A 16,121-nucleotide genomic window follows, 5' to 3' on the forward strand; every position below is an offset into this window, starting at 1 on the left:
ACCCTATTATTGTGCTTGTGCACTTCGCTCGTCCCGCGTATTAATTCCGGATGCTGTTATAGGTATAACCCGCTTGTAAGAGCTGGTTTGATGTTGTATGCACCAGTACACTTGTAGCTTCATTATAAACACTGCCTGTGATTATATTAGTCCCGCGCCGACTCTACCATGCTGAAGGCGCCGGCGAAGTTAAACCCATGGGTTTTTCAAACAGGTCCGGTACCCGAACTGGGTGAGGCGGGGCTTTAGTTTTTAGTTGTATTCATCTTCTACAGCATGACCACGTTTGTGCAGGACAAAGCATCAGAAGTTACAGGGACTGATGGAAGCTGTACAAAGTAGGCAACACTGTAATTTCAATCTTGATTGACAGTAAAACAAAGGCAGAACAATGTACAATCTGATAAGTAGCATTATTTGATACAACACCGGCACAGTAACTTCATATTGACATGCGTACCGTAACTGAATTTGAGCGTTCCAAAACAAAGCCTACTGCTCTTTGGTGGTATTACTGTTATAGTGTTCTACCTTGGTTTCTCATGGGCTTTTGGAAGTTACTGTTAAGACAACCAATTCATTTCTCGAAAAAAACAAACAAACAAAAAAAAAACAGAATTGACTCAATTTTTATCCACATCATAAATGATGTATTTTTATCCACATCATAAAGGATGTATTTTTATCCACATCATAAAGGATGTATTGAACGTGGAAAAATATTAATAACTAATTTTCAACCAAAATTAAGTTGCGGTCTTTTGTCTTTGCACGGCAGTGTACACACCAAGCACTTTACAATCACATCAGGTGTCGGCCTCATTCACAACCAGGGGTGCGTTTCCCGAAAGCATCGTTAGCCAACTATGGTCGCAAGTTCCCTCGTTACCAATAGAGTTCAATGGACATTGCGATAAACTTGCGACCATAGTTGGCCAACGATGCTTTCAATACAAACGCACCCCTGGATGATTCAACAGCAGCCACAGTGAAACAGCGCCAACTATAGGTGGAGATAGAGTGATTTGACTTTGACTAACTTACACAGAAGAGATTTTGTTTCTCTGCACATAAAAATGAACTACTTACCGTGATCTCAGACAGTGATGATGTGGTTTCTCCACTGTATGGATCTTCATGTGTATCTTCAGGAGACATTTAATAGAGAAACTCTGCCCGCACTGATCACACGTGTGCGGCTTCTCTCTGCTCTGGATCCTCTCATGTGATATCAGAGATGATGAATCACTAAATCTCTTGTCACAGTGTGAACACTTGTAAGGTTTTTCTCCAGTGTGGATCCTCTCATGTGTTTTCAGAGATGATAAATCACTGAATCTCTTGCCACAGTGTGAACACTTGTAAGGTTTTTCTCCAGTGTGGATCCTCTCATGTGTTTTCAGATTTGATGGATCACTGAATCTCTTGTCACAGTGTGAACACTTGTAAGGTTTTTCTCCGCTGTGGATCCTCTCATGTGCTTTCAGATTTGATGACTGACTGAATCTCTTGTCACAGTGTGAACACTTGTAAGGTTTTTCTCCAGTGTGAATCCTCTGGTGCAGTTTTAAACATTTCGTTGTCATAAAAGTCTTCTCACACTCAAAGCACACGTACTCTCTCACACCAGTATGAGTTTTCTGATGTGAATGTAAAGATTGCCGGTGTGAAAAACTCTTTCCACACACAGAACATGAATATGGCTTCTCCTCAGTATGAACAGTCAGGTGTCTCTTCAGGTGTGATGCCTGGGGAAATGCTTTGCCGCAATGATCACATGTGAATGGCTTCTCTCCAGTGTGGATTCTCATGTGAATCTCAAGACTTTGTTTGGTTGTGAAACTCTTTCCACACTGATCACATGTAAATGGCTTTTCTCCTGTGTGAACTCTCATGTGAATCTCCCGATTCTGTTTGTGTTTGAAACTCTTCCCGCACTGATCACACGTGTGCGGCTTCTTTCCGCTGTGGATCCTCTCATGTGTTTTCAGATTTGATAACTGACTGAATCTCTTGTAACAGTGTGAACACTTGTAAGGTTTTTCTCCGCTGTGGATCCTCTCATGTGTTTTCAGATTTGATAACTGACTGAATCTCTTGTCACAGTGTGAACACTTGTAAGGGTTTTCTACAGTGTGGATCCTCAAATGTATTTTCAGATGTGATGATTGACTGAATCTCTTGTCACAGTGTGAACACTTGTAAGGTTTTTCTCCAGTGTGGATCCTCTCATGTGTTTTCTGAGATGATGGCTGACTGAATCTCTTGTCACAGTGTGAACACTTGTAAGGTTTTTCTCCAGTGTGGATCCTCTGGTGCTGATTTAAACATTGCGCCGTAATAAAAGTCTTCTCACACTCAAAGCACATATACTCTCTCACAGTCACACCAGTATGAGTTTTCTGATGTGTATGTAAAGAGCTCAGCTGTGAAAAACTCTTTCCACATACAGAACATGAATGTGGTTTCTCCTTAGTATGAACTGTCAGGTGTCTCTTCAGGTGTGATGACCCAAGAAATGTTTTTCCACACTGATCACATGAGAACGGCTTCTTTCCAGTGTGGATTAACATGTGAATCTCAAGACTTTGTTTGGTTGTGAAACTCTTCCCAGGTTTGACATGATGTTCCTCCTCCACTTCACTCAGTTCTTCACTCTCCTCCTTCACTTCACTCAGTTCTTCACTCTCCTTCTTCACTTCACTCAGTTCTTCTCTCTCCTCCTTCACTTCACTCAGTTCTTCTCTCTCCTCCTTCACTTCACTCAGTTCTTCACTCTCCTCCTTCACTTCACTCATTTTTTCACTCTCCTTGCTCTCTTCCATCAGGTCTAAAATGAAAAACAAGTAATAAAAACTCAGTGAGTGTTTTAGCACAATTTTCTGATGTCATGGGATCACAACACTAAGAGATAGTAAATCTTTTCCTGGATTTTTTTTTTTTTTTTGTGCATTCCCGAGATTAGAACCTTCCTTAACATAATGCCGAAAACCCAAAGTCTCTAGGTGGTCTGGTTGAGGAGTAGATAGAAGTGCAAGATTGGTGCGCACAGACAGAACAGAAATCATGAGTTAACAATCGCAATTTTGACCGGTGGAAAATTGCGCTAAAAAAGTTTAAATGCATCAATACATGTGTCACGTTTAGTGTCTGTGTTCATGTTATGTTTGCCTGTGAGACCCAGTTTGCCCACGTTTTTCTGTGATTTAATCCCTAGCTGTGTCCCAGTGTGAAGGCTGCATTGACGAAGGCTAAAGTGACGCCAAATGCACCCTTCGTTTCCCCGTGAAAGGAAGGTTACATAAAAGGATCCTTGGTGGCCTAACAATGCACCGCTGTGTTAATATTTTTCATAAGTACCCTTTTCTGCTTTATTAGAGCAATTCTGGAGAAAATGGGTCTGCTGGGGAAGGCAACTCCCATACAGGCCGAAAAAAAATAAAAGTTACATTACGTTACTCTTTGTTGCATTTGTTCTCCAAACTGCTTGCCCTATGTCAGATCGCTGAGATACTGGAGCCGTAATTGCAAGTGTCCTGGGACAGGTGAGGGTGTGAGTGGGAAACCCACTACTGAAACTTGGCAGTGGTTTGTCCTCTGTCCTTGGCAGAGGTGTTGGGACAGAGCCACTCCACCAACCCCCCTGTCCTCATTTCCTCAATCCCTGAGGACACACCAGGGCTGAGTTTAGCAGTGTGTGACCAAGAAGAGGAGGAGCCAGCCGCACCAGCATCCAGCATCAGCACCAGCAGGAGCACCACGAAGAAGGCGAGACAGAGAGTACGAGTTTTTGACGAGCACAAGAGAGTAGGGAGAGGATGGACAGGCTGTTTTCTCTTCTTGAAAGAATGATTGAGAATTTTTTAATAAAAAAAAAAAAATATATATATATATATACACACTCTAAGATTTGCTCTTATCATCCGATCGTGGTTGTATCTCTCTATTAGTGTTACTTGATCTTAGTGCTGCGTTTGATACTATTGACCACAACATTCTTTTAAATAGACTCAAAAATGATGTTGGCATTAGTGGAATTGCACTAGCATGGTTTAAATCATACTTATCTGACCGTTATCAGTTTGTAGCAGTAAATGAAGAGATGTCTGATCGATCACAAGTTCAGTATGGCGTACCACAAGGCTCAGTACTAGGACCGCTGCTGTTCACTCTGTACATGCTACCATTAGGAGTTATCATTAGGAAACATGGCATTTGTTTTCACTGTTATGCTGACGATACTCAGCTCTATATTTCTTCATGCCCAGATGAAACTTACCAATTCACTAAATTAACAAAATGCATAGCTGATATAAAAAATTGGATGACAAGTAATTTCCTACTAAACTCTGAAAATTCTAATTATTGAACAAAAAAACTTCCTCACGTAATAACCTAGAATACTGTCTAACACTCGATGCTCTGTTAAGTCTTCGTCGTCGGTTAGGAACCTGGGTGTGCTCTTTGATACCAATCTTTAATTTGAAAGTCACGTGTCTAGTATCTGTAAAACTGCATTTTTCCATCTTAAAAATATAGGCCTATCCAAATTACGTCATATGCTCTCATTGACAAATGCGGAACAATTAGTTCATGCTTTCATGACCTCAAGGCTAGATTATTGTAATGCTCTACTGGGTGGTTGCCCTGCACGCTTAATGAACAAACTACAGCTAGTTCAAAACGCAGCAGCTCGAGTTCTTACCAGAACCAGGAAGTATGACCATATTAGCCCAGTTCTGTCAAAACTGCACTAGCTCCCTATTAAACAATGCATCAATTTTAAAATATTGCTGATTACTTACAAAGCACTAAATGGTTTAGCTCTGTAGTACTTGAGCGAGCTCTTAACGCTTTATAGTCCTTCACATCTATTGCAATCTCAAAATTCCAGCCAGTTGATAATACCTAGAATATTAAAATCGACTGCTGGATTTAGGTAGATCCTTTTCCTATTTAGCGCCAAAACAGTCTTCCTACCATTGTCCGGGAAGCAGACACACTCTAAGTTCAAAGTTTAAAGACACATCTCTTTGACCTAGCATACACATAACACATTATAGACTTTAAAGGACAATTCCGGTATTTAACACTTTAAGTCTATTTTGTAGTTTGTTTTGGATGAACAAGAGTGGTGGACAAAGAAATTTTGACAATGGTTCCCGTCGCGACTTTTTGACTATTTTAGAATTGCCCATGCTCGCTTTAGAATGGGAGTCAATGGCCATGCACAAACATGTCCTTAAAACAACCCTTAACGTTCGTTTTCAAAACTGTGCAACTCACCGAGTGGTTAGTGGTGTTCGTTGATGATTAAAAACAAATATATCGGCGCAATATATGATTTCAATCCGTTTATTTTTCTATAGTGGAACTATTTTTTCAGATACCTCACAACCGCGTATAAACTTCTGCTCTTCCGCAACTTCCGTTGCTCTGCTCACGCTAGCCTTCTGAGAGACAGAGAACCGAGCAAAAAGATCTAAAAGACTACAACCAAATGTAAACAGACCCCTTTCCGTTTCCGGTAGCGCAGTAATATCAACGAGCAAAGTGTCCTCCAACGGAAATCAATGGATTTTACAAAATGCCAAATAAAACACGACAGAAACTGTATTTCGCTACGCTACTTGTTTTTAAATCATCAACGAACACCACTAACCACTCGGTGAGTTGCACAGTTTTGAAAACGAACGTTAAGGGTTGTTTTAAGGGCATGTTTGTGCATGGCCATTGACTCTGTAAGGCTGCTGCCAGTATGTCTGGCCGACCCCTCGATGGAACAAAAGACCCCCCTGGACATTAACACTTGAACTATCTCCTGCATATGTAACAGGGATTTCGAGGTGCAGCACACCGTGCAGTTCACACTCCACACACACTATCTCCCCCTCATCCCCCCTCCTCCTCACCTGAAATACACTGAAAACCTATGCAATGTAAAGTATGTACAAGAAGTATCTATGCATGTTTGATATCATTTAAAGTGTCTCAGTGCGCCTGGTAAAATGGTCTCATTCTCCCAACCATAATGAAAAGCTAAAATAAGTTATAAAATATGAGATAGTTATGTATCTTCTAAAGGTGTTCCCTCCCCAGATCCTCCATTCAGACTGTACCTCCTGTATGTTAAACAAGAACCTATTCAAATACAAATTCTGATCTCCCAGTGTGAACCCCTGAAGAGGGAACCAAAATCTAATTATAATGATAGACGGCCATTTGGTAAAAATATTGAATTATCTGGGTATATAAGGAAAAGGGACAGAAAGCTCGAGGAGTCTGTAGGTTGACTGCCCACACAAACGCTGTGTGTAATTTTCGTTGCCAGGTAATTTATACAAACTATTCCATTTCTGAATTGTTGTTATGTTATGATTAACTGATGATTTTATTCTTGCGAATTGGACTTTGAATTATTGCTTCATTACCTGGTCAATAAATTGTAAACGTTTGATTTTATTCTGAACGACTCTGAGATTTGTTTTTCCCAAATAAGATTAACGGATTCGTATATTGCCACAAGCTTAGGTCAGAGATTAGCGACGGCTAATATCTGATATCAGGGAGTGTGCTGGCGACTTGGGTGGGTGGATGTGTTCCGATGTCTTCTGTTCTAATTTAATGTTACTTTAGATAAATGTACAGGCTTGATTAATTCAGAGCCAAAACCTACTAAAGTAAAACGATTGAATAAAGTTCCTGAAGGGCATCCAAGGGGGCTATGAAAAAATCTCTTTGATTGTTGCGCGTGTACGGCAAAATCCTAGAGAATTAGCCAACTGCCTCAGCTCCTGATCTTCGGGACTGGCCACTTGTGTCGGAGACCTGGGTAAGGAACTCGGAGCGATATAGTCTTCCTGATCTAAGCGGGTAAAATACAAACAGAGTTTTAAGAGAATAATCAAATATTCGTTCATGTTTTAATGATGCACAGATATCATTAAAACCTTTTCATTTTTGGAGTCAGATGAAACGAGCTATTGCATGTGAGAAAATATATTGCATTTAATCTTGTTGTGTTGCGTAAAAGGAAAGACAGTAATGCGCAGAGAAACCTTCCCCTTATTATTGGAGACCTCCATTGGACCAATTAGACGGGCTTACTCCCATTCTAAAGCAGTCATGGGCAAATCTAAAATAGTCAAAAAGTCGCGACAGGAACCATTGTCAAAATTTCTTTATCCACCACTCTTGTTCTTCCAAAACGAACTACAAAATAGACTCAAAGTGTTAAATACCGGAATTGTCCTTTAATAATTCAATGTTAGGCTGCATAGATTAGTTCAGCCGGAACCGGGAACACTTCCCATAAATCCTGATGTACTCGTTACTCGTTCTCCCGCAGCCTGCCGGATCCAGGCCGTATCCAGATCTGATGAAGGACCTTCGCCTGGACCCGATAACAACGCAGTGCTGAAGCGCCAACTAGTCTCTCCCTATGGAGGATCCCTTTACTACTCTACAGATAAAGCGTTTTCGGGAAATTCGTTTCACGTACCTACCCCGAAGTAACAAAATAAAATAAAATAAAATTCTGTATAAATTTTTTATAAGGCACCATTACTTTGTTTAGGCTTGGTTTGTAGGGAATTCCAAACCTGCGCACACATACTCAAATGCACATAACTATAGAACCAATTCTTAATGCGCATGTGACCGCCATCAGCTTTTCTCACAGGTTCAAGTTTAAAGTTTGTGTAGAGAGAATGGTGTCGACTTAGTGGCCACTAATTTAATAACAAATAATCGTTGCGACGGAAGGGAATAAATAAACAATAACTTTAGCTGGAATATAACTTTATTAAAGAACCGCTATAAAGCCAAAATAATTTCTGTTACCTTAAATTATCCGTCTATCTCTGTAAAGCTGCTTTGAAACAATCTACATTGTTAAAAGCGCTATATAAATGAGGATGACTTGACTTAAGTTCTATGCAACATATTCAGATTTAACAGATTTATTTTTTTGGCTAATTATCAAAACAAAGTATAGTCACAAAGTTATTATTACCAGAGCATGTGATCAGAGCAGGTCATTTTACCATTGTTGCCCATCATGGCTATACCAGCTCAGCAAACAGAAGTCAACTACTGAGTAATTTCACACGATTTGAGCGGACTTTGCTTTTCCAGTGCGTGGTCTCGGTACATGATTGGAGCGTTTGGGCCGTTAAAGACAGAGCAGAACGCGCAGCGCAAACACAGAGCGGAACATTGAGCAGAGAGCGCAGCGCGCCGACACACACACACACACACACAGAGCGGAAAAGACCCTCTCATGAAAGCTGCGTAAGAATGAAACCTGATCGCCAAACATGAGGGGCGGCATATTTTCAGCCATTTCAATATCAGCCGCAACAGGAAGTCATTAAAACGAGACAAAAAAAGGTGATGCATCAATTGCCTTATTTTTTTTTTTTTAATGCGTTAAACATATCAAATTAATCACAAAGATTAGTACGTTAATTCCCCCACCCCTAATAATATATATATACATAGCATATAGCCTAGCCTATATAGGTCTATTTATGAAGAGATCAGATGCAAAAGCCTCTAAGTGCCATCTGAAATTTTCTTCTAGAATGAGAATGAGAATTTTTAACAAGCTTGTATAATTATCATTTACGTGAAATTACTACTAATAATAATTTATATAAGAGTGATTATCAGAGTGGAATATCTTTATTTTGATGAAGTCTGGATTTTAATACTAGCAAATGCCCAGAGAAACGGATCCAGGACTGAACTGGTTAAACCCTGGAACAACGTCTAGCATCTTTAACCTACAGGTAAGGGCTATTTATAATTGCAACAGGTGAAATGACCAGAGTTACTTGAAATATGTATATTTTCACTCTGGGTTTAATACTACTCTTGTTGAATCTTAACTTGTTAAGTTGAGGTTTATTTGTGTACTCTATTAAAGTCTCTTATTTCACTACACTGTGGCTGCACTTAGTGTTTTTAAAGGACTATTTAGATTGAGTATAAGTTACTGATGCACTTTTTCTGTACTTTGGTATTTAAAAACTGACATGCAGAAAAACTTTTATTTAACAAAATTGTTTCTAGACATTAAGTTTTAAAGAGATATGTTTTTATATTATTCATATACACTTTTGTATATTCCTAGATTTATTTGTTGCACTGTTTCTTATACAGTTATTGCAAAACTAAAGTACCATTTTCAGTTTAGTGTTACAAGTGGCTGTGGTGAAATAATATTACTGTCAAATGCCAGATAATACCAATACTCTAGTTCACTGTATGAATTTGTTCATGTTTTATTAAGGGATAAGTCTGAAACATAACTCTACCAATTCACTCAGGGCTAGTAGTAGCTATACAGCTGTATTACAGACACATGTGGAGAAGAGGAAGAGTTGCTGCATTAGAGTCATAACGTGTATCTAAGCGAGTTCACAATGGATTCACAAAAAAAGTTTGTCCTGAAAGATGGAGCAGTTCCCACTTTAAAAGCAGAAGCTGACGTTTATGGGTCACAACACGTTTTATGCTTTGCCTTTGTTGATGTGTTTTCCATCACTAGCTATTGTTTTATTTATGTTGGAGCAAGGCTGTTTCAAACACATACAAACTTCATTTTAATCCCACCAGCGATCGTTGAATGATGGTGTTGTTGGCATCAGGTAGCCTAATGTTAACATTTTCTTTACTGTGGTAAAACCATGGTTAGTCTCGTGTGCTCATGGTTCCAACGACAGATTTGGCTACATTCGTTTTGTAGAGTGTGTGTATGTGTGTGTGTGTGTGTGTGTGTGTGAGAGAGAGAGAGAGAGAGAGAGAGAGAGAGAGAGAGAGAGAACATGTGTGTGAGTGCTTATCAAATAATGCCTCCGAGGATTGTAATATTATGAGGTAGAACGATTGTATGAAATGCATGGATATTTTTGAGTGTTAAAACATAAACATCAGTAGCATTTACTGCACTTGCTCAATGCTAGCTATGTCAATGTTGCCTTTGGCTTAATTGCTCAGTTGGGGATATTTTGGGGATATTTAATTTTATTCTATCAATCAATAAATTAATTCCACTAGAAACAAACCTTGTTGTATTGTTTTATTTTAATTTAATACTGTGAAGCTGCTTTGATACAATCTGTATTGTGAAAAGCGCTATACAAATATACTTGATTTGATTTGATTTACAAATAACCGCGTATAGAAAAAGTATGAGACATCTACAAAAAAAAAAAAAAACATACCTCTCTGAAACGTCCTGTAACAGCCGTTGGTGCACAAGTTCTGCTCGATTCCTAATATACTCTAAGTCTGATTCGGGGTGAAATTGATAAGGCATACACGCCTGTGTTTACAATACACCGGAGCACATGCAACTTCTTCTTCGTTGATGTTTAACGGCGGTTCGCGGTTGGCATCCAACATTAATGGTGCATTTCCGCCACCTACTGTACTGGAGTGTGGGCCGGAGATAAATAGCTAAACCAAAAAAAAAAAAAAAAAAAAAAAAAAAACTTCCATAGAAGAAATAACTCCTAATAATAATAATAATTATATCCTTTCTGCCAATCTTGTTTCCTTTAAAAATCGAAATAACAGTGTACTCATATCATTTAATGGTTTCCCCAACAATTCTTTAAAGTCCTTAAAGTAAAATTCCGCCACTGCTGAGAAACTAGTTCCTGTAAATGTAATGCGATCATTGAGATGCAAGTGTAGTTTGAATTCTAACATTATTCTCTCAACAGACATTTACATTGATAGTCTGGCGTTATAATTGATTTGCTTTTGGTGCACTGTGGAGTGGGTAAAACTGTTTTTAATGGCAGGCTAACGCATCTACCGTTGACTCACGCTAGCCTAGCACCAGCGAACTATCCAAAAGTAAGGACTGGATGAATTTTTTTGAAAAGTGTCTCCACTGATGAATGACAAACAGGCTCACTTGAAAATGAGGTCCGATGTTGAAAATCCTGAACCACCCCTTTAAGAACTCCATTTAAACGCTCAATTGCACATCTTGCTCTGCAATGAGCAGTGTTGAAGCGTGCCTGCGCCGGTGTATTTGCTGTTAGAAAAGGAGTCATCAGCCATGGTAGGAGTGGGTAAGCACTGTCTCCTAATATTATGCCATCCGGTCGTTTGGTTTGGATGTCTCTATATAGAGCGCTCTCCCTCAGGATGCGTGCATCATGGACAGACCCAGGCCACTTGACAACGCAGTTGGTCATGATGAGGTCAGCATCACACACAAGTTGGACATTGATGCTGTGCCTCCCCTTTCTGTTTATAAACTCCCATTCATTCTCACGAGGTGCTTGTATATGCACGTGTGCAGTCGATTGCTCCAATAGTATTGGGCATATTCCCCAAAAGAAAAAAGCTGCGCTTGGCCTGGGCAATCTGGTTGTCCTTTGGAAAAGAAACAAATTCATTGACCAGGCTGGCCAGTGCGATTGACACATCTCTCACCACATCACACACAGCTGATTTCACCACTCCCATATAGTCACCAACAACTTGATAGAAAGTCCCACATGCATAAAATCGGAGAGCAATGAGGATCTGGTCTTCCACAGACAGACCGTGACTCCTTTGGGTTCTGTGTTGAAGTTTTGGCCTGAGAAGGTTCACAAGGTACTCTATATCAGCCTTCCCAAAGCAAAACCGGACAACACCTGCCATTTCACTGTCTCTCTGTGAATCCTCTGAGAAAGGCTGATTTATATGGCTGTGTAGTTGGTCTTTTCAAACACACCTATTACAACTGATTAGTTTTGGCTTGTGTTCAATTGAGGCAATTGGACCCAAGGCCTATAATTGATGAACAATGTTCACTATAGTAAAGCAACGGAACCATGGACTCAAGAAGCTGTAACTTCACTGCTGCTGAAACCAATGCACTACTAGAGGGTGTTCGGTGCCTGCCATTATGGAACAATAGTGGGAAGTTTTAATTCTGCTAAGGATACCAATAAAAAGAAAAATGATGTTTGGATTTTAATCACAGAAAATGTGAATGCCATAGGGTCTGGCCAGAGGAGGACCACAGAATCAAATTGTGGTGGAAGAATCTTAAGGCCAGGGCAACAAAGGACCATGCTGAAGCCAAAAACCCACAAACAGGCAACAAGCCATTTAAGAGGGGAGATTACACAGATGTGGTCCTCGACATCATTGGAGGTGAGAAGTCGCAAGCTCTCCATGGTATTCAAGGTGTTGTAGGGGATGGCGAGCCTTGGATTGAGGAGGAGGAGAATCTGCCAGTTCCTCCTGAGGCTGATCCAGAGAGCGTATTTATATTGAATCTCAGCTCTGTTCCTGAGGAAGAAGCTGGATCCTCATTGGTTGAACCAGTGGTAGTTGCCACAGGATCTCAGAGGAAAGGCTTGAAGCGCCCTTCATCAAACAAAGATGATGATTACAAGGCACTTCTACAAAAAGAGACTGAAAGGGCAGAAGCACAGCTTCGTCTGGCAGAGGAACAACTGACTCTGACCAAACTGCAGCAAACCAAGTCCAGACTTGAGATCCGCCTCCTAAAGGCTACGCTCAGACAAGCTGGTCTCTCCACATCAGATGAGGAAGTCTGAAATTATTGTGGAGTATTTGACATTAAGTCTTTTTTTTTTATTCAATACATCTATATTTGAAACTTGTTATAAATATCCTCAATGTACAGTGTTTGTGTTGTAGGTCTCAGATGAGCGGACTGCTGGAAGAGGATGGGGTGGGGTTTTTCTTGTTTTTAGTTTTTTTTAAATGTGTGTGTTTTCATTTCAAATAAAAATAAACTTATATTGACCCCACACTGGCTATTCTACTTGTTGCTCTTTACATATCTATAGTTCTACATTGTGATTTCCTATCCTGTTTGAGCACTGGTTATCCAGATTTGGTGATCCTGTAAAGTTCCTATCCGGATCAGATTGATCCAATTCGATGTTGCTTTGAAAAACTGGCTCAAAAGTAAGCTGTATTACGTGATCACGGATCGCAAAAAAAAGGATTACTAAATCCGGATCAATTTTATCCGGATTAAACCTTTTGAAAAACCGGGCCCTGGGCCCAGTTTTTCAAAAGTAATCCAGTGGGATTTCGGATCACGGATTGGATCAAATCTTGGAAATGGTTTTTTCAAAAGCAAAAGAGGGATTCTGAACTAAGATCAGATCATGTAATCCGATCTTAAATTTGATCTGGATCAAACCTGCCCTTTGGGTTTTTCAGAACTTTGAACTCGGTTTGGGATCTATTTGATCCAAAAAAAACAGGATTATCCTGATCCCATCAGAAGGGTGGATTCAGTTGTGATTTTTCAAACCAAATAAAACCAGAGAGTTTTTTTTTTTTAAGTGAATGATCACAAAATCAATGTTTACTGATGATATACATTTCTTCATATTTGAAGCATATATGAAGCATGTCACATCTAATGAGATATGGTAAAACAACAAAATCTACAACTTAACATTATAACAAAATAAGGAAAGTAAAATGTTTCTGTTTATTACAGTGTTTCTGTTTCTTAAAATTAAAATAAACAATGGTTATTTGTGGCCACCGGTATTTTGCCAACTGTTGTTCTTTGCTAAGCCAGTAGGCTACACTGTTGGTTCCATTTAAGGCTCTAGAAAACAGGATTTGGTGATCCTGAAAAGTTCCTATCCGGATCAGATTGATCAAATCCGATGTTGCTTTGAAAAACTGGCTCAAAAGTAAGCAGGATTACGTGATCACGGATCGCAAAAAAAAGGATTACTAAATCCGGATCAATTTTATCCGGATTAAACCTTTTGAAAAACCGGGCCCAGAGGCTAGTAAATCAACGACCTCAAAGCAGATGGGACAATCTTTAAAACGTCTTCTTCATTCGGGTTCGGACAGCATGAGGGAGCGCAATAATGACAGCATTTTAGCAGATTTCTTTTGGCCGTAAAGCAATTGTTTACATCGCGAGACCTGATATCACTTCCTGATGCGGCGGCCGCCGGCCCGCCAGCTCAAAGTTGCAAGTGCGGATTCTCCGCTCACGGGCACCAGGGGGGTGCGAAACGTCCACCATTCAACCCGAAATAAGTAATAGAACCATTCCAATGACTCCGAAGCTATTCAGTTAAGGTAAAAAAAGTTACTTAGTTCACCTTTAATCAAAATCTGAAAAGTTACTTCCGGTTCTGGAATGGCGTCTTTTTCTGATGACGTGGGTTTGACGGCTTGGTTTGAAAACGCTTAACCATTCCCCTCAAACCGTTAGTCACTCTGCTATGAGCAGAGATGGAGAGGAGGAGCGCTAGAGTAAAACCCTGCCCTCTGTTCAATATTCTGTTTCACTTGGAAATACGTCATAACACTGGAGAAAAGTCGTTTGCAACTTCCGGTTCACGGGGACTTGTGAAAGGTGAACTACTTTTTTACCATAACCGAACAGCTTCGGAGTCATTGGAATAGTTATGACTTTTTTCGGGTTGAATGGTGGTCGTCTCGCAGCCCCCAAGCGCCTGTGAGCGGAAAAACCACCCTTGCAACTTTGGGCCGGCGGGCCACCGGCCTCAGCGTCAGGAAGTATCGCGTGATATCAGGTCTCGCGATGTAACGAATTGCTTTACAGCACTGCACATACACACAATAGACCAGGGGTCTCCAACACGTCGCTCGTGAGCTACCAGTAGCTGTGGCCTGATTGAAGGTAGCTCGCCAAGACGTACTTTTCATCCAATCAGAGTCAGGCAATATAGACGGGTGTCCCACCCGTCCAGTGCAAATTAAGTATTTATTTGACATGCTGTGAGATAATTTTTTGATATGTTTTTGATTTATGAACATACAGATGTAATTACACTACAACAGAATAACAACAACAACAAAAAAAACTATCGACATATAGATGCAACGTCAATGTTTCAATTTAGTAAGTCATCATGCTTATAATTTGAGAAAAAAAAGTATTAGCTTGAGAACGTTGCATCAGAAAGAATGAGTAAAGACATCAGTCAAGCAAAGAAAAGGAAAAAAACATACTATTTTCATGAAGAATGGGAAAGTGAGTTTTTATTTACAAATGTAGGCGAAAGATGTGTGTGCCTAATTTGCGGCGCTAGCATTAACATAGAGCGCCATTTCACTCAAGTTCACGGGAACTTTGCACGAGACTTTCCTGTGGGTAGCGGGCTGCGGACTGAAAAGGTAAAACAGCTCAAAGCAATTAAAAACAGCAATCTTGATTCACCAAACCGTTAAAAGGAAATGCTGTTACGGAGGCGTCATTTAAAGTAGCGCGCATTTTAACAAAACACAAGAAACCATTCACTGATGGCGCCATGGTAAAGGACGCGATGACAGCAGTGGCCGAAACTTTATTCAAGAACCACAAAAGCAAGGCGGAAATTATGTCTGCTATCGCTGATGTCCAGCTCAGTGCCAACACCGTGGCAAGGAGAGTTTGCTTCAGATGCGATCGGACAATTAGAATGGGACATGGAAAGATGTACGTGGTTTTCACTTCAGTGCAGTGACGAATCGGTGGACTTGAGTGATACAGCTCAGTTGGCTGTTTTCATTCGGATGGTTTTTGTTGATTTTTCCTCCAAAGAGGAGTTTTTGACATTGCTTCCTCTGAAAACTATGACCAGAGGAGTCGACATCTACAACGTTTTCAAGACGTACTGCGTGGAAAAACGCGTGCCCCTTGAAAAGCTGGTATCTATGACAACAGACGGAGCACCAGCCATGATAGGGCGCCACTCTGGATTTATTGCGCATTGCAAGAACGACCCAAATTTTCCTGCATTTCTGAACTATCACTGTATCATTCATCAGCAGGCAATCTGCAGTAAGGTTATGTGCTTTGATCATGTCATGACACCGGTTGTTAAGATTATTAACTCAATTCGCGCAAAGTCCAAACAACACAGATGTTTCAAAGTGTTTCTTGATGAACTTTCTGCAGAGTATGGTGATCTCTTATTTCACACAGAAGTCAGATGGTTGAGTAGGGGAAAGGTACTTCACCACTTTATTTCCTTGCTGAGTGAAATTAAAGCTTTTATGGAAGCAAGGGGGGAAGACACCAACCTGTTGTCTGATGCTGGGTGGCTGCTTGATCTTGCATTCTTGACGGATGTGACAGAGAAACT

General features: G+C 40.3%; 2 protein-coding genes and 1 pseudogene across 8 annotated transcripts in view; all 3 read right to left on the reverse strand.

Moving 5' to 3' along the window:
* The window catches only part of LOC307164317 (uncharacterized protein), a 211,222-nt gene that overhangs the window by 131,969 nt on the left and 63,132 nt on the right, over positions 1-16,121 (reverse strand). For 3 of the 6 annotated variants that reach the window (XM_079881002.1, XM_079881003.1, XM_079881004.1), the window contains exon 3: positions 1,090-2,830. In XM_079881002.1, the coding sequence (XP_079737128.1) occupies positions 1,090-2,830 (1,741 nt within the window). Of the gene's footprint in view, positions 1-1,089; positions 2,831-10,229; positions 10,433-16,121 lie in introns of those variants that run through there. The other 3 variants (XM_079881005.1, XM_079881006.1, XM_079881007.1) reach the window with 2 other exon arrangements.
* LOC307164338 (uncharacterized protein) overlaps positions 1-16,121 on the reverse strand; it is a 112,658-nt gene that overhangs the window by 62,229 nt on the left and 34,308 nt on the right. The gene's annotated exons all lie outside the window — the stretch shown is intronic.
* Positions 3,570-11,670, reverse strand: LOC307166074 (putative nuclease HARBI1; annotated as a pseudogene). Its single transcript has 3 exons — positions 10,931-11,670; positions 6,758-6,865; positions 3,570-3,664 (listed from the first exon to the last, which is right to left on the reverse strand). The product of its transcript is annotated as a putative nuclease HARBI1 (transcript).

The sequence above is a fragment of the Squalius cephalus genome (assembly GCF_949319135.1).
Source record: "Squalius cephalus genome assembly, chromosome: 1".
In the NCBI taxonomy this organism is placed as follows: Eukaryota; Metazoa; Chordata; class Actinopteri; order Cypriniformes; family Leuciscidae; genus Squalius; species Squalius cephalus.